The 27154-nt window shown below is 44.9% G+C and overlaps 1 protein-coding gene across 2 annotated transcripts in view; it reads right to left on the reverse strand.

Moving 5' to 3' along the window:
• The window catches only part of SLC5A9 (solute carrier family 5 member 9), a 763977-nt gene that overhangs the window by 674538 nt on the left and 62285 nt on the right, over positions 1 to 27154 (reverse strand). The window contains exons 2-3 of one of the 2 annotated variants that reach the window (XM_069232707.1): positions 24101 to 24203; positions 8967 to 9183 (exon numbers count right to left, since the gene is read on the reverse strand). In XM_069232707.1, coding sequence (XP_069088808.1) covers positions 8967 to 9095 — 129 coding nt within the window. In that variant the 5' untranslated portion in view covers positions 9096 to 9183; positions 24101 to 24203. The remainder of the gene's footprint in view (positions 1 to 8966; positions 9184 to 24100; positions 24204 to 27154) is intronic. The other variant, XM_069232706.1, reaches the window with a different exon arrangement.

Here is a 27154-nt window from a genome sequence, read left to right on the forward strand (position 1 = left end):
TGGCACTGGCCACTAAGAGCAGTCCAGTGTGCCCCCAACACCTCTGAATCAAAGATGGCAGAGGTCTGGAACACACTGTAGGAGCTCTGGGCACCTCCCCTGGGAGGTACTGGTCAGGGGTGTGGTCACTCCCCTTTCCTTTGTCCAGTTTCACGCCAGAGCAGGGCTGGGGGATCCCTTAACCGGTGTAGACTGGCTTATGCAGAGATGGGCACCATCTGTGCCCATCAAAGCATTTCCAGAGGCTGGGGAGGCTACTCCTCTCCAGCCCTTCACACCTATTTCCAGAGGGAGAGGATGTAACACCCTCTCTCAGAGGAAATCCTTTGTTCTGCCTTCCTGGGCTGGGGCTGCCCAGACCCCGGGAGGGCAGAATCCTGTCTGAGGGGTTGGCAGCAGCTGCAGTGGAAACCCTGGAAAGGCAGTTTGGCAGCACCCGGGTTCTGTGCTAGAGACGTGGGGGATCATGGAATTGTCCCCCCAATACCAGAATGGTATTGGGGGGACAATTCCATGATCTTAGACATGTTACATGGCCATGCTCGGAGTTACCATTGTGACGCTATACATAGGTAGTGACCTATGTATAGTGCACGTGTGTAATGGTGTCCCCGCACTCACAAATTCTGGGGAATTTACCCTGAACGATGTGGGGGCACCTTGGCTAGTGCCAGGGTGCCCACACGCTAAGTAACTTGGCACCCAACCTTCACCAAGTGAGGGTTAGACATATAGGCGACTTATAAGTTACTTATGTGCAGTGAAAAATGGCTGTGAAATAACGTGGCCGTTATTTCACTCAGGCTGCAGTGGCAGGCCTGTGTAAGAATTGTCTGAGCTCCCTATGGGTGGCAAAAGAAATGCTGCAGCTCATAGGGATCTCCTGGTACCCTAATACCCTGGGTACCTAGGTACCATATACAAGGGAATTATATGGGTGTACCAGTGGGCCAATGGGAATTGGTAAATTTAGTCACTAGCCTGCAGTGACAAATTTCGAAAGCAGAGAGAGCATAAACACTGAGGTTCTGGTTAGCAGAGCCTTAGTGATACAGTTATGCACCACACAGGGAACACATACAGGGCGTACATTATGAGCACTGGGGTTCTGCCTAGCAGGATCCCAGTGACACAAGGGCAAAAACAAACATGCATACAGTGAAAATGGGGTTAACATGCCAGGCAAGATAGTACTTTCCTACAGACAGTGTGTGTCAACTGGTGCATGGTTGGTGGTGTGTATGTGGAATGGCGTTTAGCTGGTGGTGTGCGCAAACTGGTGCTTGGCTGGCAGTGTATGTTCGCTGGCCCTTGGTTGGTGGTGTGCATGCACTGGTGCTTTTCTGGCAGTATGTGTGAGCTGGCATTTGGCTGGTGGTGTGTGAATAGAGACATGCTACTGGTCACTACACACGCTACTAGCCAAACGCCAAACTACACACTCCATCAGCTGCCAGATGGTGTGATTGCTGTGTCAGCCATGTGGGCATATGAAAGTGATGGGCCCTTGAATGGCACTGTCTGTTGATGTTAGTGTTGTAATGTGCTGGACCCATGGCTGGTGGTGTGAATGGTCTTGTGTGTGTCACGTATGAAAGGTATGTGAATCGCCTGTAAAGCAGTTGCTGCCTTGTCACGGCTTTACAGCTCACACGCTGAGAGTCATCAGTTCAGTTTTTTGACTTTTCAATTATCAACAGTGCCTTTCTTTTTTGTGAAATCTCTTGTTGATAAAATTTTATGTTTTGAACCTTCACTCATGCTCATGTCGCTATCCAACCAATATGTGTGTGTACTTGAAGAATAGATGGTTATGAAGTAATATTTGTCTTTTCTGTCTTACTCTGCCAGGATGTACATTGTCTCTAAGGAAAATATACCAACTCTAGATATTTTCATAAACTAGACACCCAGGGGAGTACAGGGTAGTGTGCCACTTGTAGATCCCAGCAAGTTTTCTTACCCACAATGCCCTGCAACCGTCAAATCACACAATGTCCATTCAATTCTGTGCAATATTGTTCCTAATCAGAAGGAACCACAGGATTCCTACCACCCAGCATTTCCCCACTTGTCCCAATAACTATGTTGCCCCACTTGTGTGGTTGGGTATAGTGTCCGCAGCAGGAAATGAGCAAACTAACATCAATGGGAATCCTCAAAAAGGGACACTTCTTGACCTTGGTTTGAATTGTTCTGGTGCATGCATGAGGCCCAGTTACACAAGTGAGGTACCATTTTTATCGAGAGAGTTGGAAAAAGGCCGGGTGGAGGTTTGTGAGTCCCCACAGATTCTAGAACTTTACATAACAAAAATGTTAGGACAATGTGTTTTCTTAGTCAAAGTTTGCGGTTGCAAGGGTTTCTGGGTATTAAACAATGGTGACAGCCACACAAGTCAAGCCACCCTAGATATCCCTTGACGTCTAGTTTTCAACAATATACAGGTTGGCTAGGTTTCCCTAAATGCCAGCTGAGCTAGGATCCAAAATCTAGAGCTAACTACATTGGGAAAAGAGAGTCAGTTTTGGGTTGAAAAATTTGCTGGGCCCATGTTGTGTTTTGGGCCGTTTTCTGTTGTGGGCACTAGGTCTACCTACAAAGTGAGGCACCATTTTGTATCAGGAGACTTGAAGGAATGCCGGGCAGGCAGAAGTTGGTGGCTCCCCATGGATTCTAAAACTTTCCATCACAGAAATGTGAGGAAAATGTGTTTTTTTAGTCAAAGATTGAAGTTTGCAAGGGATTCTGGGTAAGAAAGTGTGGTGCGAGCCATGCAAGTCAGCCCACTCTGGATACTCCTAGGAGTCTCGTTTTAAAAAAAGGTACAGGTTGGCTAGGTTTCCATAGATGCCAGCTGAGCTAGCATCCAAAACCTAGAGCTACCCACACTGGAAAAAGGAGGCCAGTTTTGGGTGGAAAACTGGGCTGCATTAATGTTGCATTTTGGGTCATTTCCTGTTGCTGCCACTAGGTCTACCAATACAAGTGAGGTACCATTTTTATTGAGAGACTTGGGGGAAAGCCGGTGGAAGAAAGTTTGTGGCTCCCCGTAGATTCTAGAACCTCCCATTACAAAAGTTTGAGGAAAATGTTTTTCTTATCCAAAGTTTGAGGTTTGCAAGGGATTCTAGGTAACTAAACGTGGTGAGAGCCACACAAGTCACCCCAACCTGGATACCCCTAGGTGAAAAATGTACAAGTTGACTAGGTTTCCGTAGGTGCCAGCTGAGCTACGATCCAAATCTAGAGCTACCCACATTGGCAAAAGTGGGTCAGGGCCTGATTTCGAGTTTGGCCAACAGGTTACCCCGTCACAAATGTGATGGATATCCCACCCACTATATTAAGAATTTCATAGGCTATAATAGGATTGTAATATAGCAGACGGGATATCCATCACCTGTGTGACGAAGTAAGCCCATCTGCCAAACTCTAAATCAAGCCCTAGGTTTTGAGTTGAAAAATGGGCTGCATCCATGTTGTGTTTTGGGCCGTTTCCTGTTGTGGGCACTAGATCTAACCACAAAAGTGAGGCACCATTTGATCAGGAGACTTGGAGAGATGCTGGGTGGATGGAAGTTTGTGGCTCCCCATGGAATCTAGAACTTTCCATCACAGAAATGTGAGGAAAATATGTTTTTTAGTCAAAGTTTGAGATTTGCAAGGGATTCTGGGTAACAAAACCTGGTGAGATCCATGCAAGTCGGCCCACCTTGGATACACCTAGGAGTCTAGTTTTCAAAAATGTACAGGATGGCTAGGTTTCCTTAGATGCCAGCTGAGCTAGCGTCCAAAATCTAAAGCTACCCACTTTGAAAAAGAGGTTCAGTTTTGGGTGGGAAAATGAGCTCCGTCCATGTTATGTTTTGGGTCGTTTTCTGTCACAGGCACTAGGTCTACTGACACAAGTGAGGTCCAATTTTTATTGGAAGACTTAGGAGAGCATAGAACAGTAGAGCATTTGCTATTATCGATTGGATTTTGCTACATGTGTGCCTTTCAAACGTAAATCAGTGTATAGGAAAGATAAAATTTCGAAACATACCATCTAAATCATAAGCTAGTGCGGTTAATCACAAATTCGACAATGTATAAATTACCTCTGCTCCTAAACTCTATATATTGTGCCCATTTCAGAAATATATACGTTTTCTTGATACCTATTTTTCACTCTGCCTATTTCGCTATAAGAATTGGTCTATACTCAGTACTCAATGAAAATCCATTGTATGGTGCAGCTCAGTTGTCTGCTCTGGGCACCTTGGATTCTTGGAGAACCAATAAACCATATATTTCTCTGCAACAAGAGTTGTCTAACGGACGTGATGGTAAATTGTTTTTGTAAATCTGCCATTGTGATAAAAAAGCTACAGATGAAAATGTCATCAAAAATGCCAGTTTTTTCCTACTAATTTTCAATATGTCTTTATTTCAACAGTTATTTTACTTAAGAAAACCTTGAGGGATCTACACATATGACCCCTTGTTGAATTCAGACGTTTGTCAAATTTCAGAAATGCATAGCTTTTTTAATCACCCAAGGGTTTCACATTGGTTTTCACCACAACCTGGAAGTGGGATGAAGTACAAAAAATATTGAAAATAGACTACCCCTTAGAAAAATGCCAAAACTGTGGTACCAAATTAGGTTTTTTGATTCAGCTCTGCATGTTCCTGAATGCTGGGAAGATGGTGCCCTTAGTGCACTAAATCTTTCATGGATGCCATTTTTAGGAAACAAAACAGGCACTTTTGTCTGGAGCACTTTTCCCCTATTTTTTTAAGAAACTCAAAATGTTGCTATATTCTGCCTATTTTCTACGCCCTCTCAAGGGTAATCCATAAACCCTGGGTGTCTTTAGAAACCCCAGGATGTTGGAAAGAATGATGTAAATTTGGCATGGTTAGCTTATGTGGACAAAAAGTTATGGAGCCCTAAGTGCGAACTACCCCAAATAGCCAAAAAAGGGCTCAGCACAGAGGGGGGAATAGGCCTAGCAGCAAAAGGGTTAAACAACTAAGCAGCAGTTTGCAGAAGACATAGCCTGACATTTGACATCTGTCTTTGTACCCAATAGCAAATGGGACAAAATAAAATTCAAAGACGTTTTTATGGTTCAGTTGTTCCTGATCTGTTGATTTGAGTCTCATGTGTCTGGGGATCGGGGTTGGAACAATGCAACACAAACATCTCCATGTAACCTGCACCCAGATTGGGTATGTGTACACACTGTTGTGCCAATGCCTCTGATACTTGAGGACCAGCGGTTATACTATATTGTTCTTACATTTAGAATGTAAGGTAATCTACATTTGCCTTATAGTTTTGCTTTTCCCTGTTACCAAAACCAATAAAATTGTTATGCAAAAAAACAATTTATGTATCAATACTTTTAAAGATAAAGGTGCCTATCAAGGAAATGTTCTACCTCAGCCCGACCACAGTACAAAAACTCTCCTTTGTCACTGACTGAATGAGAGTGGTTTCTAGATAAGTAAAAAGCAGGCCAACTGCCTGGTGGCACAAGAGTGAGGCTTTCAGTCCTGCAGAATACACTAAGGGCCATATTAATAAGGCACATGGCGAGGGGTGGCAAAGCAAGTGCCTTGCTGCACTGCCTTGTGCCGATGGGAAAGGGTAGAAATGTGCTGTAGCTACAAGATATGGTGCATTTCTATCCTCTCCCCCTGCTCTGCCACACAAATTGCTGTCATGCGCCAACGCAGGCACCCTTTCACCATGGTGCAAAGGTACCTGCATTGTGAGGATGATTGTTTTTGTGCAGGAAGGGACAACTTTCTGCACAAAAACAATCAATGGAGGTGATTCCCTCCTATGTGTGTTGCCGAATGCAGCACACATAGAAAGAAGAAGAAACAGCGATAAATAAAGATATTTCTCCCTGTTGCGTCACTCTTATGGCACTCGTGGGGTGGCTTAGGCTTTTGACATATTCCCAGGTTTACAAAACCTTGGACATCTGGGAATGCATCAAAATGTATGGATTTTGCATGGGAACATCCATGCAACACCCATGGAAATGCCTCACTGATGCAAAGTAAGGCAAAGCAGCGACTTGCGCTGCGTTGCCAAACTCCATATCTACAAGGCCATGAAAAGCCATACAAAGTGGCTTTGTGTGGCTTTGTAGATAAGGGTCAGATAAGGGTCAGCAGCCTGCGCCACCGGTTCGTCACTTTTTATGGGCCCAGTTTTTTGTAAAAATTACCACAGCAAGGCCACAAAAAGAAACTAAAGGGTTACCATTTCGATAATTTGATTAATATTTTATTTACATTTGAGGGCCTCATTTACAAGAATCTGACGCATTGGCTCCAATGCGTCAGATTTCTTGCAGTGCCCCACAACATCCTAACAACGCCATGGATGCACTGTATTTACAATACAGAGCTCCATGGCGCACGTTTTCACACATGAGTCAGAAATTCTGACGCATCTGAGGCACTAAACTCACACATTGATGGACTAGCTTCAAATAAATTATGCTACTCCAGCAACGCCAGGAGGCCCCCATTGAGAAAAGCCCTGTGTCCTTTTTTCTGTCTGCTTTAAGAAGGCAGTAAAATTCTAACACAGTGAAGTCACAGAATGACACAGTGAAATGTTGTAAAGGTCAGTTCTGCATGGCTTTTCCCATGGGGACACCTACCTTGCATACATTAAAGTTGGTGCAGGTATAATGTGACACCAGGGTTTACAATGTGACACATTGGCCCAATGTGTCAGGTTGTAAATCTATAGCAATGTAAAGCACTTCTTGCGCCACCACTGCGCAAAAAAGAAAATGATGCAACAGTGGCACAAAGGCCTTGTAAATGAGGCCCATAGTTTCCTACATAATAAGAAACAAATTGAATTACTTGCATCTGTATATTCCAAAGTCCGTTTTCTTGGGCACTTTTGTACCAATGTTAATAAGCAAGGCCAGCTTAGGGTGCTATATCCGCAGTGGCCGGGGGGCACTGACCTCTTTGGAGGACCGTGTTCAGAAATAATTTACCATTAAAAAGCACCCTCTGCAGAGTTCCTTGTGCGTCCTTCTTTCAGACAACAATAAACATGCCCAGATAACTCTTGTGATTAATGTTCCTGCAACAGAAAAATATCAGTAGTTTTGTCTAGTGGCAGTTTTGACTTGCCATAAAGTAGGGCAGAGGGTTAATATGCCTGCTGCAAACAACAGCTCTGTGTTTTATGTGGATAGCTGAACGGATTAGGAAAGCCAGCCTTTACCAGTGCTTTAAAACACATGAAATGTCTATGAGAGACAGGCTATGGAGAGATGAGGGGCACTTTTGCCTGGTGATAGTGAGAGAATCCAAGGAAGAGGTTATGGACAGGGCAGTGCCAGTAAGGATTGCTGAACCAGGCACCACAAGCGCCAGAGGGCGAAGCTTGGTCAGTAAGATTGGAGGGGCATGAGCATCAGATTTCCCAACAATCACACTGGCACATAATGTTAAAATACATTATTTCATATTACATTACACAAAGGGCAGATGGGAGGGGCATAGGGACATCAGAAAGCGAAAGGAATGTGGATTTGTGGGGTACTACGTGAGAGAAAGCACATTATTTTGCGAATTAACCAACACTTTTGAAGTCTTTCCAAACAGAGAGAGGGAGAGGATGTGTATGTATTTTGGTCTGTATGTGTAACAATTCCTTGTGAAATCCGACCATGCCCGACTAAAAGCACCTGTAACCAACTATTTATTACAAAATAGATTCATTAGGGGTGTGTAGCATCCCAAACACCCCCTTGAAGTTACACCCCTGACGAGCTCAGTTAGCAGCAGTGTCTGGATGAGGGCAAATGAGCATCGCCCTGCCAGTGAAAGTGAAGGGAATCATGAAAAACAAAATGGTAATAAAACAAATGAATTACCATTTTATTGTTTATTCTGGCAAGCAGCCGAGTCTGAGACGACGGGGCTGGCAGCAGGGAGGAACAGTGAGCACAGTTTAAAGTGCGAGAGTCACTTTGGCAAGCTGTCTTGTGACAGCCAGCCTGACATGCGCACTTTAAACACTCAAACCCGAGCTTTGTTAAACAGCTGGGTGGAGAGAATGCACAGGACTCCAGAAGAGCCTGAAGGAGTGTGGAACCAGGGTGCTCCCGCCAGTCCTGATGATGTTCTCATGCTGCCTGAGCAACATGAGAGCAGCGCCAGGATTGGTAGAGGGGACTTGGACGAGGCTTTTGGAGCTTGCTGCCTGTGCTGGAGAAGTCACTGAGTGCCGAGACGCATAAGTAAATCTTTATTTTTGTACTTTAATGTAAATAAATTCACTGACAGGCACTGTGAGAAACGCGCAGTGCCTTCAGCCTCAACTTCAGACCTCTTAATCGTGGTCCGTTATAAACACTGTTTAAAACGGACCACTATTAGTAGCTTTGGCGCTGAAACTAGGGGCACTGCTTTTGTTTTTTACTAGTGCTTGTCAGTGGGTTATATGTTCGCCCCACTGGCTAAAGCAGGCCATCTTAACACCAGCTGTGTATAACTAAAAAAGTAATACTTGACAAATACGGGCACACCGGCTTTTGAGGAGATAGTGGAATGTAAGATGTGACGCTAACCATCAAGACAGGAATGTGAGTGTCAAGTAGTGAAGAGTGCAGTCTAAAACACTTTAAACCTAAAATACATTTTTACATGCCAGGTTAGGAAAAAAAAACTTTATAACAGCTACATTTCTCCACTGTTTACATGCTGTTCTGGTATTGGAGACAATGCTGGGGTTATATGACCCTCCTCCGTTTTACCTGACAGGTTTGGTGACCTCTGCCTAAACAGCCGAGCTTCAAGCAAATACATCCTGCCGGACAGGAAATTACAGCCAGAAAGTGCAGCGGTCAGGCCCAAGGGCTCTATTTTGAGCTGTTCCTAGTGTGTCCAATTAGACTTTCACAAATGCAACGTAACTGTGAACTTACCCATATTCCAACGACCAGAACAAAGACGAAATATGCAGCAACCACGATGATATCCGGAACACCTAAAGTCTTCTTTTCCACGCCGGTGCCGCCGGGCGGGACACTGGGGGTTGCGGTGGCGCTATCCATGGATCGGAATGAAGTGTGAGCTGAGGTGCCTTCCCAGATGGACTTTGAAGCACTTGCGGGTAACTTTCTTCTAATTATTAACCGATTCCTGCACCAAGAAAAATAGTGGTCAAGTAATAAAACAAACATTGATAATTTTAATAATTGCTTTCGTTCAGAGACCGATGAAGGTGATTATATAATGCACATTTCCAATCAGAAATGAAGAACTACGGGTGGCTGTGGGCGCTTGCACAGTTCACACAGAGTCTCCAGCGTGAGTTTATGAATGCCATGTAAAGCCAGAAGTTGCGCTTTGCTTTGCAGCCCGCTGTTGCGTGTACAGACCTCCCCAATCAACGGTAGCTCAAATAATGTGTGATTACTGAATTTACGGCATGTCCCAGTCTAATAGACGGTGGCTGTATCATGTTTAATGGTCCCTGCTTCAAGTCCAAATTTAGACCCGGTGTGTCTTATGCACAGTCCCATCCAGCCATGTTCTTGTACCGCTGTCAATGAATTAGCGCTCCCTGCTCAGTCCACAAGACAGAGCTGCATGAATTCTCCCGAAGTGGTGGTACACGTTTAGTGTTACCTCCATTGTCTGGTTCACTCAGGCCAACGTCTCTGGTGATAACAAACTAGATCTTCATTTCCGCAGGGGCACGTCAGGGAATGGTTCAGTCAGGGACGACATCAAATTATGCATGGAACATCAGTGACCCCCGCTAAATGCTACTGCATCGAGCCACTCCGGCTGGACTGTAGAAAGCAGCAGCAAACACTAAAGCTGAATGAAGTAGGGAAAATTACTACTGTAGTAATGCAGGGTTTGCTGAACATAACAGAGTGAACACCTAAAGTGAGCATTCAAAGTGAATTTTAAGACAGCTTTCTGATCTTTCTGGGCTAACTGGTGCCTTAACTTGTGTAAATACTGCAGCAAAGGGATTTTACCATCTCAGGAACTGGAAAATGAGACTGACTGACAAAGTAATAAAATAGAGAAAGGCCATGTTAAACGTGAATACATGTTATTTCATTTAAAGTCCTATTTAATTATTGTTGGAAATTTGGTAAATGGTTCTGGGGAGTGGAGCCTGTATTCAAGTAGCAACCACAGTCTCTGTCAGGATGAAACACAGCAAACCCCAAATTAACCTGTGCTCAACCCCCTGGTAATTTGTCACAAAAGCAGCCGTGCTCAATTTAGAGGCAATGTATAAAGTATTTATTAGGGATAGGGAGATCTGGTGGAATTTGATGTCGCAGAATTCTGCAGAATTACAATAAAACTCTACATGATTCCGAGGATGTCCTTCAGAGGGCGCAGTGGGCATTTGGCACTAATCTTGTTGTGTTAAATGCATCCTTGTGTCCAAAAAAGGTCACAAGTATGCATTTTGCACTAAGACACACTGCTGCCAAATACCAAATGCACTGCTATGCATACCTCTAAGTGCCCTTACATACTCTGCAGTGATTAATGAATATATAAGGGTGCCAAGCGGCATGAACTGCAGTACAGTCAGTGATTTCTAAACAGGGCCAGAGGAGGGAGCGGTCCCTCCATGTTGAAAAATAAATTCAGCTTGAAGTTTAATCTGCAGTGGTTTCTAATCATAGATTGATTGCGCCCTCTTCCAGCTCTTTTCACAAACCAAACACTGCAGATTAAACCACCATGCAGAATGTATTAGTAATTTGGCATTATAAGATTATTAACAAATTCCTTCGATTCTTCTGGTGGAATTCAAAATTCCACCCAGGCCTAACTTTTAAGCAGCACTTCAAGTGGTAATAATGTGAAAACACATCCAAGAGAAATCCCATACCAATTTAAAGCAAGCATTGGCAAAGCCCGTGTGTCTCAGTTAAACAAGAGCTATTGGCTTTGGTAATGTGTTTTTGCTATGTTGTACATCAGTGTGACTGATGTTCAGCACGGCTAAAAGTTAGTGGCTCAGAGTGTCGTAGAGTGGAGTGGAGGAGTAGAGTGTTGTAGAGTGGAGTAGGGGGAGGAGAGTGTTGTAGAGTTGGTTGAAGGAGAGTAGAGTTCAATGATTCAGTGGCAGAGAGTGTTGTGGCATAGAGTGGCATGGGTGGAATAGGATGGAGCGGGTTGGAGTGGGCTGAGGTAGTGGGGTGGATTGGAGTGGAGTGGGGGATTGGAGTAGGGTGTATTGAATGGGGAGGTAGATTGGAGTGGGGTGATTAGAATGGACTGAACTGAAGTGATAGGACTTGAGAGGAGTGGATTGGATTGGGGTGGGGTGGATTGGGGTGGTTTTGTGGATTGGGGAGTGGATTGGACTTGAGTTGAGTTGGTGGATTGGATTGGGGTGGGGTGGGGGGATTGGAGTGGGTAGAGTGGGTGGATTGGACCAGAGTGGGGTGGACTGGACTAGAGTGGAGTGGTGTCAGAGTCACCAGATCCTCGGGGCCCAACACCTCCATTAACAAGACAGCTCCAATACTCTGATTAGAATTGTCACAGAGTCTAAGAGAGTCCAAGTGGGGGAAAGGGGATTAGGAGGGGTACAGCTGGGAAGGAGACCTGTAGGAAGCAAAAAGGTTAAAACACACAATATCATTGGATTGGAGTGGGGTGGATTGGATTAAGTGGGGTGGACTGATTGGAATGGGGTGGATTGGATTGGTGTGAGGTTGATTGGATCTGTGTGGCCTGGGGTGGGTTGGATTAATGTGGTTTGGGGTGGGGTGGATTAGGGTGGACTGGACAGGAGTGGGGTAGATTAAGGTGGACTGTATTGGATTGGAGTGGAGTGGGTTAAGGTGAATTGGATTGGAGTGGGTTAAGGTGAATTGGATTGGAGTGGGTTGGACTAGAGCAGATTGGATTGAGTGGTGTAAGCTGACTGGGGTACTGTTGATTGGATTGGGGTGGAATGAAGTAGAGTGAGGCGGACTGGAGTAGATTTGGGTGGATTGAAGTACAGTGGGTAGGACTGGAGTAGAGTGGGGTGAATTTGAGTAGAGAGATTTGGATTGGATCAGAGTGGGGTGAGGTGAACTGGAGTAGGGTTGAGTGGATGGGGTGGAGAGGATTAGAAAGGGGCAATTGAAATGGGGTGGGGTGGACTGGATGGGGTTGATTGGGGTTGGGTGGATTGGATTAGAGTGGGGTGGATTGGATTGGATTGGAGTGGGCTGGGTTGGATTGGGATGTGGTAAGGTGGATTGGAGTGGGGTGGATTGGATTGGTGTGGGGTGAAACAGATTGAGTGGGTTGAATTGGCTTGGAGTGGGGTGGAGTGGAGTAGGGTGTAGAAGAATTGAGTGAGGTGAATTGGATTGATTGGGGTGGATTGGGGTGGGGTGGATTGGATGGGGTGGATTGGGGTAGGGTGGTTTGGATTGGGGTGAGCTGGATTGGATTGTAGTGGGGTGGATTGGATTGGAGTATGTTGGATTGAAATGGAGTGGGATGAATTGGATTGGAGTGGGGTTAATTAGATTGCTGTAGAGTGGAGTGGACTAGATTGGTGTGGGCTGGATTGGAGTGGGGTGGATTAAGGTAAACTGGATTGGGCTGGAGTAGATTGGATTTGAATGTGATGTATTTGGGTGAGGTGGGTAGATTGGAGTGGGTGGATTGGATTGGGGTGGGCTGGATTGAAGTGGGGTGGGTTGGATTAGATTGGGTTGGATTGAAGCGGTGTGGGTTGGAATTGAATGTGGAGGTTTGGAGTGCGATGGGTAGGAATGGAGTGGGCTGGGTTGGACTGGAGTAGGGTGGGTTGGATTGGAGTGGGTTGGACTGTGGTGAAATAGAGCGGGGTATGTTGGACTGGAGTGTGGTAGATTGGATTAGGGTGGACTGGATTGGTCTGGTTTGGTGTGGATTGGATTGGTGTGAGGTGGACTGTGGTGAAAATTGGGATGAAGTGGGGTGAATTGGGATGGAGTAGGGTGGATTGGATTGGGGCGAGGTGAACTGGATTGGAGTGGGCGGTTTGGAGTGTGGCAGACTGGAGTGGGGTAGATTGGTCTGGATTGGAGTGGGGCAGAATGTTTTAGGTTGGAGTGGGATAGATTGTTTTGGACTGGAGTTGGACAGATTGTTTTAGATTGGAGTGTGGCAGAATGTTTGGGGTTGGAGTGGGGCAGATTGGAGTGGGGTAGATTGTTTTGGTTTGCAGTGCAGCAAACTGTAGTGGAACAGATTGTTTTGGATTGGAGTATGGCACATTCGTTTGGATTGAAGTGGGTGCAGATTGGCTTGGGGCAGATTGTTTTTGATTGGAGTGGAGCAGACTAGAGTGGGCAGATTATTATGGATTGGAGTGGGGCAGATTATTTTAGATTGAAATGGGGCAGGTTGTTGTGGATTGGAGTGGGGCAAATTTTGGGGATTGGAGTTGGGAAGAATGTTTTAGATTAGAGTGAGACAGATTGGAGGGGGGCGCATTGCTTTGGATTGGAGTGGTCAGATTATTTTGGATAGGAATGGGACAGATTGCTTTGGATAGCAATGACAGATTGTTTTGGTTAGAGAGGCGCAGGTTGGAGTGGGGCAGACTGTTTTGGTTTGTACTGGGACAGATTGTAGTGGGGCAGATTGTTTTGAACTGTAGTGGGGTGGATTCTTTGGATAGTAGTAGCACCGACTGGAGTGGGACATATTGTTTTGGATTGGAGTACGGCGGATGGTTTTGGATTGAAGTGGGATGGATTGGAGTGGGGTAGATTTTTTGCACTGCGGTAGGGCAGACTGCAATGGAGCGTATTGTTTTGGATTGGAGTGAGGCAGATTGGTTTGGATTAGAATGGGGCAGATGGAAGTGGACCACATTGTTTTGGGTTGGAGTGGGGCAGATTGTTTTGGATTGGAGTGGGGTAGATTAGAATGGGCAGATTGTTTTGGATTGGATTAGGGTAGTTTGCTTTGGATTGAAATGGGGCAGGTTGGAGTGGGGAAGATTGCTTTGCATTGGACTGGGGTGGATTGGTTTGTATTGGCGTGAGGCATTTTGTTGTGGATTGAGGTGGGGTAGATTTTTGTGGATTGGAGTGGGGCAGACTGTTTTGGATTGCTGTTTTGGAGTGGAGCAGTTTTTTGGATTGGAGTGGGGCACATTGTTTTGGGTTGGAGTGGGGCAGATTGGAGTGGGGCAGATTGTTGTGGACTGCTGTATTGGAGAGAGGCAGATTGTTATGGACTGAAAAGAGCAGATTGGACTGGGTGGATTGGAATGCAGTGGGGTGTATTGGAATGGAATGTAAAGTGTAGTGGAGTGTACTAGAATTTGACTGATTAAAGTGGGGCTGATTGTTTTGGAGTGGGGCAGATTGTTTTGGATGGAAGTGGGGCAGACTGTAGTGGGGCACGTTGTTTTGGGCTAGAGTGGGGCAGATTGCTTTGGATTGGAGTGGGGTAGATTAGAGTGGAGTAGATTGTTTTTGATTGGAGTTGGGCAGGTTGCTTTGGATTCCAGTGGGGCATGTTGGAGTGGGGCAGATTGGATTGCATTGGGGTGGGGCAAATTGTTTTGGATTGGGGCAGGGCAGAGGATTGTGGATTGAAGTCGGGAAGATTGTTTTGGATTGCTGTTTCGGAGTGGGGCAGTTTTATTGGGATAGGAGTGGGGCAGATTGCTTTGGAATGGAGTGGGGCTGATTGGGGTGTGTTGGGAGGACTGGAGTATGTGGACTGGAATGGATTGGGGTGAGTGGTTTGGATTGGAGTGGGGCGGACTGGATAGGAGTGGGTTGGATTGGGGCCTACAGCACGTTTATGTGTTAAAGTATAATTTAAACAAATACACATAAGAAAGAAACAATGTTGCTTTGCAATATTTAGAACAAGTTAATGATCATCATTTGAGAACAACACCCGCAAGCAAACACAAAACATGAATGCAAAGTGAGAAAAGAAGACTTGGCAAAATAAAAAAAATAAACTATAAAAAATACAACTTTTAAATTTTATTTCTACTGCTGGGCACATTTTTGTTAGTCATTCACCCTCTGTTTGCAGAGCACTAGAAGTTAAAAGAAGAAAACAGTACTTCAATTACATCAGAAGCAGCGGACAACACTGATTAAGATAAATCAATCAGTGCTTGGCCCCTGCTCCACAGACGGGAACGGAAATTATGATATGGCCTCCAGTGATGAATTATGAGGCTGTAAAGAAGAGTGCCACACAAGCCAACAAATGGTAAGCCACGGCAGGCTCCAAGCCCTTTTCTAACTACCACAGCTTCTCACCAGTGATACACATGCACTATTGCAGACTTGACCTTAAAAACTGAAGTAAAATTTAATAAATTATTTGACACCAAAATGACAAAAATCCAGTGTTGAGGATGCACTTCGCCAGTTCCGATGCAGCTGTGAGAAGATGCATCATGCTACAACAGTTCTACTTACAGGGCAACATCTGGGCTGGCAGACCACCTTTAGGCCCACTTCCAATGGTCCAGCACTGGAGTGGCACCACATGAGGGGCAAGACTCACAGCAAGTAGAGTCAAGGTGCTGGGTTCAAGGTAGTTGGAGCCTTTTCTATCCCCGAGGCTCTGATCATGAGGCGAACCAACTAGCTCTTGAAGTCATTCTGGTGGTTGTGGGTTCAAGATGCAGGTTCATCCCTTTTCACTCAGGCAGCAGGGCAACAGGAAAGCAGGGAACTAGAGTAGCAGTCCATCTTGCAGAGCAGCAAAGCAGTCCTTCTGCGTCTTCTACAGATCCAGAAGTGTACTGAAGAGTTGGGTCTGAAGGTTCATTCTTTATAACTGGTGCCGCCTTGATGTATCTGAAGGTTCTGGAGGTTTCTGCTCTTAAGGTGTTTGGAATTTACTGCCTCCCTGCCCTGGCATCAGCTTGTCACAAAAGACTAGTGTCAAATACTTTGTGAGTGTGCCCAGGTAGAGTCCATGTGATGTACATGTTTGGAAAGTGACAGTTTCTCCTCACCATCAAGTAAGAGATTGCACATCCTGCCAACACACTTTATCCTTTGTCTCACTGCACCTAGTTATGTGACCAACGATATAGGCTACTGACACCAAATGGTTGGGACAAAAAATGTCAACTTGCTAAAAGTAGCATTTTCAAAATTGAGACTTAAATCCAACTTTCCCATTAAAGAGGGCTTTGAATTATGATTCTTTAGACACAAAACTCAACATCCCTATCCATTCCCAATTGAAATGTATCAATTATTGAATGTAATGAGTTAATCTAAATGTTATCCTAAGGGAGAGGCAGACCTTGCAGTAATGAAAAATGCATTTTTTACTACCAGGACATGTGAAAGTTAAAAGTACATGTCCAACTTTTTAAACACACTGCCCCCTGCCCTATGAGCTACTTAGGGTCTATACTAGGGATGACTTATATGTATTAAAAAATGAAGCCTTAGATGTGGCAAAAGATTTATTTTGCCATGGTCTCAGCTTCTTCAGTGCCCAGACCACAGCAAATGCCTCCTTCTCAATAGCACTCCACCCGTGCGACCACGGAAGTAACCTACTACTAATGAAGGCTACAGGCTTGTCTAGGCCCTCCTCATTTAACTGTGCTAAGGCAGCCCCTATGCCATGCTTCGAAGCGTCCATCTGCACAATGAACTCAATGCAGAAAACAGGAACCTTGATTACAGGTGCTGAACACATGGCTTCCTTGAAGAAGTGAAAGGCTTTCTGACAGGTCTTAGTCCAGATCACCTTCTTGGGTTGCTTCTCAGATGTCAGCTTAGTTAAGGGGGCAGGAATGGTCCCATATCCCTTAACAAACCTCCTATAATATCCTTTGAGGCCAAGATGGCTCTCACCTCAGGCCAGTATAGTTTCAATCTTGGCCTAGAGGGGCTGCATCTTGCCCCCACCCACCATGTGGCCCAGATACACCACAGTACCCTGCCCTATTTAGCACTTTCTGGCCTTAATAGTGATTCCTGCCTGTTGCAGGGCCTGAAATAGCTCCTGGAGGTGGTACAAGTGTTCCATCCAGCTGGAGATGACAACAGGCATGGTGTCCAGGTATGCAGAAAAGAGGGCCTCCTACCCAGCAAGAACCTTGTCTGTTCACGAATATTTGAAAAATGGCAGAGGCATTCTATGATCCAAACTGTACCACCCTGAACTGCAGGGATGTTGATGTCTCTTTTGCCCTCGCAGTCACAGCAATCTACCTGTACACTGACGTAGGATCAAAGGGACTAAGTAACTTGTCAGCACCCAGACTGTCAATGAGCTCATTGGCTTGCAGGATGGGGTAAGTGTCAGTCTTGTTGATAGAAATGAATCCCCTGTAGTCCACACAGCACCTAAATTATTGAGGGGCACCTGCTGGGGCAGCCTTGGATACCAGCACCAGGGAGCTGGACCATGGATTTATGGATGCCTCATTCACCCCTGATCCCAACCTTTTCCTTGATGCTAGCTCTCACCTTATCCAACAATCTGTAAATCTTGTTCTTCACAGGCATGCTGTTGCTAATATCTATATCATGGGTATACAGATGTGTAAGCCTAAGGGTGAGGGGGAATAAAGGGAAACTGGTGACAGTCATTCTGCTTTTCTGGGGCCAATTAGGGGAGAGGTTCATGCCATCTACTGAACAATTGTGCTCCTGGGTAGACAAGAGGTCAGGAATAGGTTCAACCTCCTCTTCTAGTCTGCCATCTGTCACCAATAGCATGGGACGACTTCTCAAAGTGGTGCTATAAGCATTTTATGTGGAGCACCCTTAAGCAGTTTCTAGGGGTCTTGAGATCCATCAGGTTTTCACTGCTTTACCTTGTGTAGGTCTGTGCAGTGGTCTTGGAAAGCTCTGGGCTCTACAAACTCCATGACCTATACCTTCTAGACAGGTTGAACCTACACCTGAGTGGCCTTCTGGTTGTACCAGAGTTTCATGATCTCTTGACTGGTAACAAGATTATCTTCCACCTTTTTCCAGAGTGTTGCATCTGGTTAAGGAAAGCCAGCATGTAACTGGCTACATTTTAAGGGTGATCATGGAGCTTGCACTCATCCCTCTCTCTCAAGACTGAGACTGAGGGTGGCTATAGAGGTGTTCAAATGGGATAAACCCAACTCCGTTCTGTGGCACCTCCTTGTAGACAAACAGTAGGTATGGCAATAGGATGTCACACTTCACCTTATGGCCCCAGGTAGGGTAATCATGCCCTGCTGGATCTTGTTGAATCTCTTACAAGTCCATTCGTTCATGGGTGGTAGGGTGGGAAGAATGTGTAGGTTATTCCACACACGTCCCACATGGACTTCATGTACCCTAATATGACGTTTGTGTCTCTGTCAGACACTACTTTCTTGGGGAAGCCCATGTGGTAAAGATTTGCATGAGGGCCCTAGCCACCACTCGTTCCATCACTGACTTCAGAGGGATGGCCTCTGGGTACTATATGGCATAGTCCACCAAGCCCAGGAAGAACCTGTTTCCTAAAGGTGTCTTAGGGTCAGTCTCAATGCCAACCCTGTCAACAACAGGCAAGGGATTCAGAGGAGCCTTTAGATTTCTCCCTGCTTTCCTGCTAGCATGTTGCATGGGATAAGACCAACAGAATGTATCTGTTTGGGGCCAATAGAAGTGGAGGACAAGCCTAGCAAAGGTCTTATCCTGACCCTACAGTCCTGCCAGGTGTATACGATGAGCCAACCACACTAGGTATGCTCTGTAACACTGGGGGACCACCAGCACATGGACTGTCCCAGGTCCAGGAACCTTAGGCTCACTGTATAGGAGGTCATTCTCCTCTCCTCCATGGCTGGGTGCTTTCAGCCTCAGCTTTTCCATTGCCAAGGCTCTCTCAGCCTCAGCTTCTCTACCTTGAGCTTGGCCATCTGCAGCCTAACCCTCTTTCTGCGTTCCTATTCTCCAGCTACACTGGGGACATGCCATGTGAAAATACACTGCTTTCCACTCTGGTAGGGAGTTCTAAATCAGTAAATGAGACCTCTCTATCCTCTAAGTGCTGCATTTCAGGGCTAGTATCCAGACCCTGCTCCCGTTCATAGATGTAATTCTCCTCATTCTCATCATCTGTTGCTGTCAGCAACTGGTGGACCTCCATCAAGATACCCTGACCTTTCTGAAGCTTTAACCTCTTGGTGCCCTTCTTGATTTGTAGTCCTCTTATTTTACAGAACTGTTTCCGTTCAGTTATAGTGTAACTTTCCAGGTTGGCCAGCTACAAATTCCATTACTGTGGGTATGCTCACAGATAGTCATGTTTAATGAAAGTGGATTTGGAAAAAGCACAAGAGACAATCAAGGAGAATTAAAAAAAATCTGAAATGGTCCTAATTGTTGTTAACTGGGATTTTTGTGTTGACAAATGCAAGTCTTAAACCCAGTGCTGAACCCTATTGCTGGAAATCGGGGTTTGCTGGTTGAGGGAGTTGGAACCCTACTCAAGTAGCAACCTCCTCACTGTCAGGGTGAAACACAGCAAATCCCAAATTAACCGATGCTGAACCCTCAGCATTTCAAACAGTACTAAAGTGAAAGCTAAACACAAGAAAAATGTCATATAAATTTAGAAACTTGGAGTAAAATGTAATGCATTAGTTGACATCAAAATGGAAATAATCCAATCGGTAGAACTGGAGATGTACATTTTGAAGATTTAAGTGAAAATAGTTCCTAGAACCACAAAGTGACAGCTGTGGTTATCTGTTTATTCAGGACCAGGAAAAAGTTATGAGTTCAGGCCGATTATGAAGGAACATGGACCAGATACGGGGATCAAGTTAGCCATGCAGAACAAAGTACATTGTCCTGGTTGCTTAGGGTTGTGAGATCACGCATCAAAGATGCATCATGCAGTGGTGGGGTCCTGAGGGGCTACGAGGAAACAATGCGGAGTCTATCATCAGTGTATAGGATGCCAATGATGAGCTTACAGTGCGAAAGCAGGTGTCTAAGATGTGACGTGCAACAGCGGTTCTGATGAGAGTGCAGGCTGGGATGTGAAGTCCGATGTCAAGGATGCGTCATGCTGTGGTGACTCCCATGAGGATATGAGGAGAGGCAATCAATCTGCATCAGTTCTGCTTACAAGAGAACAGCTGGGCTGGCAAGTACCTTCAGGCTCACTCAATAAGGTCCAGGAGTTCGGTGGCAGTTGTTGGTGGGCAGGAATCATAGCAAGTGGAGTTCTGGTGCTGGGTTCAGGGTGGTTGGAGTCTTTTCTGTTTCTAAAGGTCTGATCAGGAGGCCAGCCAACAAGCCCTTGGAGTCACTCTGGTGGTCCTATGCTCAAGATGGCGGTCCAGTCCTTTTCGTTCAGGCAGCAGGGGAGCAGCGCAACAGAGTAGAAATCCTTCTTGCAGAGCAGCACAGCAGTCCTTCTGAGTCTGCCACGGGTCTAGAGGTATACTGAAGAGTTAGGTCTGAAGGACCATTATTTATACCTAATGCCAGCTTTGAAGTAGGAGAAGGTTCAGGAATGTTCTACCCCTAGAGGTTTTTGGAACCTCCTGCCTCCATGTCCCAGCCCCAGCTTGTCTGGAGTCACAACAGACTAGTGCCAAACCCTTTGTGAGTGTACCCAGACAGAAACATTGTGATGTGCAAGTTTGGTAGGAGACAGCTCCTCACCCTTATCAAGTTAGAGACTGTCCATCCTGCCAACACCTATTGCCCTTTTTTCAGTGTCTGGGAGCAGTACGCAAAGACCAACTGCCAGTTACACTTTGTCATGGGCATACAACAATTGGTTGGAACAAGAAAATGCCAACTTTTTAAAAGTGGCATTTTCAGAATTCTGAAATCTGACTTTACTATTAAAGAGGGCTTTAAATTATATATTTTTTTTAGACATCAAACTAGTCTCTGTACCTGCTCCCAGTTTAAAGTTATCACATATTTAATGTTAAAAGTTAACCCAATGTTATCCTATGGAGGAGGCCAGCCTTTCAGTAGTGAAAAACAAATGTAGGAGTTTTTCACCTCGAAGAGAAGTAAATATTAAAAGAATATGTCTAATTGTTTTTTAAATATACTGCATTGTGCACTAATAGCTACTTAGGGCCTACCCTGTGGGTGACTTATAGGTATTAAAAAGGAAGAGTTGGGCCTTGTGAAAGGTTCATTTTGCTAGGTTGCAATGGTAGATTAAACTAGACACACTACCTGCAATGGCATACCTGAAACATTTTTAAGAGGCTGCTTAAGTGAGTGGCACAATTAGTCTTGCAGGCCCACTAGTTTCATTTAGAGTACAGACCCTGGGTATATGCAGTACCACCTTACTAGGGACTTACACGTAAATTAAATGTGCCAATTGGATGTAAGACAATTTTATCATGTTTAGAGGAGAGTGCAGACAGACTTTAGCACTGGGTAGCAGGGTTAAAGTGCACAGAGTCCTAAACCCAGCAAAAAACAAGATCAGCAGAAGTGGAGAAATAAGGCAAAATGTCTTGGGAAAGACCCCCCTAAGGTTGTCAGGTCTCTCACATATCATGTCAAGACCTTTGTAGATTCTTAAAATATGAACTGATGGCAATATTTTTTCTCCAGGAAAGGTGGCAATACTTGTTCTACTGTAGTTGTTGTGTTGTATTCTGTTTTTTAACTGCTTTGTTCTTTTGTGCTCTTTTATTTTGAGGCATTGTTGTTCCTTTCATGTTGAAACGTTGTTGTTATATTGCTTTCTGTTACATATTGTGCTATTTTTTGTTCTTTATTGCAAAAATGTCAACAAATGCTGCTACATTTGTAGCCAAAAACAGCACACTTCCTTGAAAGTCCAGCAACAAACATCCATTAAAGCAGCTGTAAAGTGTTTTCCTCTCACTTTTACTGTTCAAATTGTGTACTGATGAAGGGAAAAAAATACCAGCTTTATGGTATTTTCCTAATTTTTATACCGGCACCCAGCACAGACAATAAAATACCAATCATGCTGGTATAAAACTGGTCAGATGGCAACCCTAAGTACAACACAAAGAAAACACAATGCAATAATGCTGTACATAAGTGTCACAGGGGATAACACAAAACTTCAATGCTATAACACAATAAACACAACCAATACACACAATCATTTTTGTCACCCATCACCTCCAGATTCCTCATTTCATAATATGGAGGTAAAATATGCAAGCACTGCCTTAATTACCTCCAAAGACATGTAATAGCAGCAGTCAAAAATGTTTTGACCTCCCCCCGGACATTTGAATTTACATCTTGCGAGATTTGCTTGGCAGGTTTGATTTTTGGGAAAATGCCTTCATTAGGCACAATCGTCTGCATGGTCCTACAATGCCAGGAGGGAGGGAGCATAGGAAACAAGCCATTTTACTCATTCTCTTCCTGTTCTGCTTGGACTGTCAAGGGTCGGGACCTTCAATGATGAAAGGGCCAAAGAACAATGGGCCAAAAAACAACAGAAGCATCCAGCCAGTCACAAAGAGGGAGTTAGAAGTCTGCTTTAGGTCTGCCAATTCCCATGAGAGACCTTTGATTTGTGGTTCGAATTTGAGTTTCCCTGAGGTTGGACCTGCTGTTGCACTTCTGTGGGTTGACTTTCTTGCTGCCTCTTGCAGGGTGTCACCTCCTCTTTTAACTGCCGTCTGCACTGAGCTCAGGTTCTTATAGTATATTTCTTTGGGCTCTGTTTGATGACTTCCTGGCATCCATTATACTCAGTGGCATAGCTTAGTTAGTAACAATCGGAGAGGTGGTGAATTTCAAATTCCCACCTGAAAAAGCAGGTGCTGCAAGATAGAGGGGTGAAGAAACCAAGGTTTGGGATGGACTATTTCCAGGATGAACGAGGTCAGTAATGATTTGCATTAGATGGGCCTCTGCCTGGACTAGTACCGTGGACAAAAACTGATGGGTTGGAATGCTACCCGAGCAATTGCCATTGGTTTGACTATTTGCAAGCATCCATCCCATCACCTTTTGGGTGTTTGATTGCCAGTAGAATGCCTGGAAACTTGAGACTGCCACAGGTTTCCAAAAAATTGACACATTAAAACCTCTTAGGAAAAAATGTGACTAACAAGAAAACAAGAAAAATTGACGTAGACATAGCAGACCTGGCTCGGGCCTCAGACCCAAACATCAAACCAAGAGTGCATTTTAGATGGTGTCACACCTCAAATACACCCAATTAAGTTATGCCCCTCCCCGTCCCACTTGGGCTTGTACTATTCCCTGGCAACCTTGTGATTACATTCAGGTACAATACATTGAAACGGAGACTCTGTCATGGGATCACTTATTTTAAATGAATTTTAACTGCAGATACTCTTTGTCTCTGCTACAAGGTGCTTTGATGGTGGAGTTGTAACATCGATGTGAGCAGAACTCCAAATTTCTAGTCCTCACCTTTTACAATTCATTTTATCAAGTGACTGATGGTCCCATGTACTTAGCCTGAGTCACAAATTGAGGAGGGTGTGCAAGCAAATTAATAGGGCAAGCCAAGACATGGGTCTGACATGGCTGTAGGAGTCTATGCATGAGCTGAGCCATACAAATATGTGGCATGTATATCATGCACCAAACATAAAGTAAAATTATGATACAATCTCTTAAAAATAAGAAGTCTGTTTTGAACAATTAGAAGTGTTTCACCTTAATAAATGAGATTATATCCCTGCATACACAGACATTTATTGAAAGTGATCGTTTTTAGAAACATTCATGGCTCGCCCATAATGAAAATAAGGTAAGTCAATAGCAATGTGAACTAAACCATATATGTCACCAAGATTCATATTACAGATGGAGCAACATTACAGTCTATTAAACCAGACATAATAGTGCTTGTACAGGCCACATCCTCAAGTATTTGAAAGTGCACTCATAAGTGATAGTAAAGAAAAGGGAGGTTCTGTGAAATAAACTATTTGCCTTGGATCACACAATTTGGACAAGCAAGAAATCAGAGAAAAACCAACAGAGAGGTAGCAGACCCAAAACAGGACCCTCAGACCCAACTACCAAGCTAAGATTCAATTATTTGGTGGGAGTCACACAACAAACCCCCTTCCCTGAATTTATGCACCTACCTGACTATGCTCTGACAAGCGGGTGGGCGAGGGTCAAAGATGCAGACAAAGGAAGTTGTTGGGTGACCATGGGAGAAGCAAGGGTAACAGCAGGCATCGAGACCTGCAGGGAGAAAGAGAGCCGCCCATGAATTGGAAGCTGGAACAGCAGCAGATGGGCAGGGAGATGGTGGTGGTTTATTCCAGTGGCGGGTGACACAAATTAAAAGTGGTGGGGCACGGGGGAGAGCAGGGGTGTTATTAATTTTTTTAAAATATTTACCCGTGCTGCCTATTGCCTCACTATTCTCTGCTTCCTGCTTCCTGGTTCCAGCAGTCCCTGGGACAGCATCAGAGACTCCTGGTGCAATCTCTGCCATAGTCTGATGCTATTACCAAGCATGAGAACAGCACAGGGATTGGCCTGAGCAGCCTGATTTACCTCTCACTCAGGCACAGGGAATCTGAGCTGTATCTCCAACAAAATACAGCTGGGTAGGAGAAACCTAATTGCGCATTTCTGCTTGGTTGGCCTAGAACGGCCAACCAAACTGACTTGCGCACTTAAGTGCACACCACTACTCAACTCTTCCTCCCATATCCCGGCCCCACCCTTCCCTGCACAAGCTGGTTCGGCCACCAGCTGAAAAATAAAACAATAAAAAAATATTATTTCAATTTTCAGCTGCTAGCTCTGAGCCAGTGGGGCAATGCTCCTCCGCCATTGCGGAAGAGCAGCTGCTGGTTTAATCTCTTTTTGAGCAGAGATCATGCAGGGTGCCTACTTGTTTGTTGAAAGATGTGACTCAGGAATTAGACACACAGATAGGGTGCCAATATTTTCTTGTTGACATTTCAAACAGAATGTGCAGAAGTGACAGTGAAAAAAAGTCACTGTCAAATGAGATCACCGGGTCATGTTGCAGGAAAACAGAACTCCTCTGAGCTTAACAAATGGCAAAACTCTTTTCACTGTTTACCAGCTGAATACCACTTTGAAAAATAAAATATTTGTTTTTTTGTGTTGTGTGGACATGAAATACAGGATGTTCCTGTTTTAATAGAGCAGTGAGAGTTTCCCCGAATGTCCCCAGTAACAGTGAAATGTCTGTCACATTCTTTATGGTTGTTTTGTGAGCTATTCAGCTTCCAGTGACATAAATGGGTATTTTTCAATGTCTCAAGCCAGCTGGTAGAATGGAAACTAGGGATTTGTCTTTGTCAGAGGTGAAGAGGGCCATTGGCCAATTGCAAGAAGGGAAAATGGACTCCCTGACTGCAGGCTTCGTAGCAAAACATAGCTACAAAGATTAGGCTTCAGTGTGCCTGTCAAGCCTCTTGGCTATGGTGCCACAGCACCTGCTACATGAAGGATAGCTACGTTCCTTGTCTGTGCGTTCACAAAAAGCAAGCTCAGTAAAAGTGGTAGAGCCTGGGAAGATGGGTATACACAACAAACAGAACACCAGGAACATTAGCAACAAAATAGACACGAGTACATCAGGCCATTTATGTTTTGCAAGCATTTAAGTACATGTCAAAAACACATTCAAACTGCACTCAACCATGGTTGACTGCCAATAAACCTTGGATAGCCATGGTTTGAGTTTGAACACACAATTAGTGGGCGCTCATCATGGGTACTGAATTTGCTTTTAGACCATTCCCAAAATATCCACACAATTTTTACCTACTGGATTTCTATTTAGAAGAGACATTTCCTTTCTGTTTGACCTGGCTCTTTTTGCAGGGTTATTCCAAACATTTTGCCTTCCTCCTCCTGTTTTTCTGTCCCTCTATTTGAGTTAGGACTGATGGCACTTTACCACCGCTGATCAGTGTTAAGGTGCATTTGCTCTCTCCTTTAAAACTGGATATGATTGGTTTACACCTGTTTGGCACATTTAACGTACCTGTAAGTCCCTTGTACAGTGGTATCCCATATAGCCAGGGCCTGTAAATTAAATGCCACTAGTGGGTCTGCAGCACTGCTTGTGTCACCCACAGAGGTAGCCTTTCAAACCTGTCTCAGGCGTGCCACTGCAGGGCTGATGTGTGCAGTTTACTGCCACATTGACTTGGCATTTAAAGTTACTTGCCAATCCTGGAACCCCATTTTACTACATATAGGTCCCCCCTAAGGTAGGCCCTAGGTAGCCCTATAGGCAGGGTGCGGTATAGATAAAAGGTAGGACATGTGCCTTCACTGTGTGACATGCCCTAGTAGTAACAAACAGCCTATTTGGTTTCTGCTGTGAGGCCTGCTCCTCTCATAGGGTCGCATTGGGAATTACCTTAAAGGTACTTAAGTGATAATTTCTGATCTGTGAGGAGTAGCATAGGCATGTTTGGTATGTTTGGAATGGTAGTGGGAAATCCTGCTGATTGGTATAGGTGGAGTTTTTATTACTATTGTGGAAATGCCACTTTCAAAAAGTGGGCAATTCACTATGCTTATGACTCTTGTGCTTTGCAGCCTGACTCCAATCCATGCTTGGGTAGAATGACAGCTGGGCTTTGTGCATACCTTCCAGACAGCCATCACACAGGGAGGGTGGCAGTGTGACAGGATTACATCAGCATACTGAATGGTCTTTCTGGGCTGGGAGAGAGGGAGGTGGGGTGCACTTACATTTGGATAGGGTGTGTCCTACCCTACCCCTTCTATATCCCCAACTGATGTCTGGAGCTAGGGCTGGGGTTAAAGGGGGTTATGTGCACTTCTAAGGTTCTTTTGAAGTGCCTCCTACATCAAAGACATTTTGAGTATAAGTACAGGGGCTGTCGCCCGATGTTGTTAGAACACTTCTGGACTGAGGACATTCTGCCAGGAAGAAGAGCTGGATGCTGTAGAAGGGACTGCCACTCTGCCTGTTGCTTTGTTGGGCTGGCCTGCTGCTTGCTGCTTCTGTCCTGGGAGCAAAAGGACTGGACTTGTACATCCTGGTTTCCAAGTTTCTCCAAGGTCTTGAACTGAGCTTGCCTCCTGTTAAGAAGTCTCAGGGACATCAAAGACTTCATCTGTCAGTGCCTGGGATCTTCTGCTGAGAGCCCTGATTAGCCAAGTGGTACGAA

The sequence above is a fragment of the Pleurodeles waltl genome, chromosome 4_2, assembly GCF_031143425.1.
Source record: "Pleurodeles waltl isolate 20211129_DDA chromosome 4_2, aPleWal1.hap1.20221129, whole genome shotgun sequence".
NCBI lineage: Eukaryota > Metazoa > Chordata > Amphibia > Caudata > Salamandridae > Pleurodeles > Pleurodeles waltl.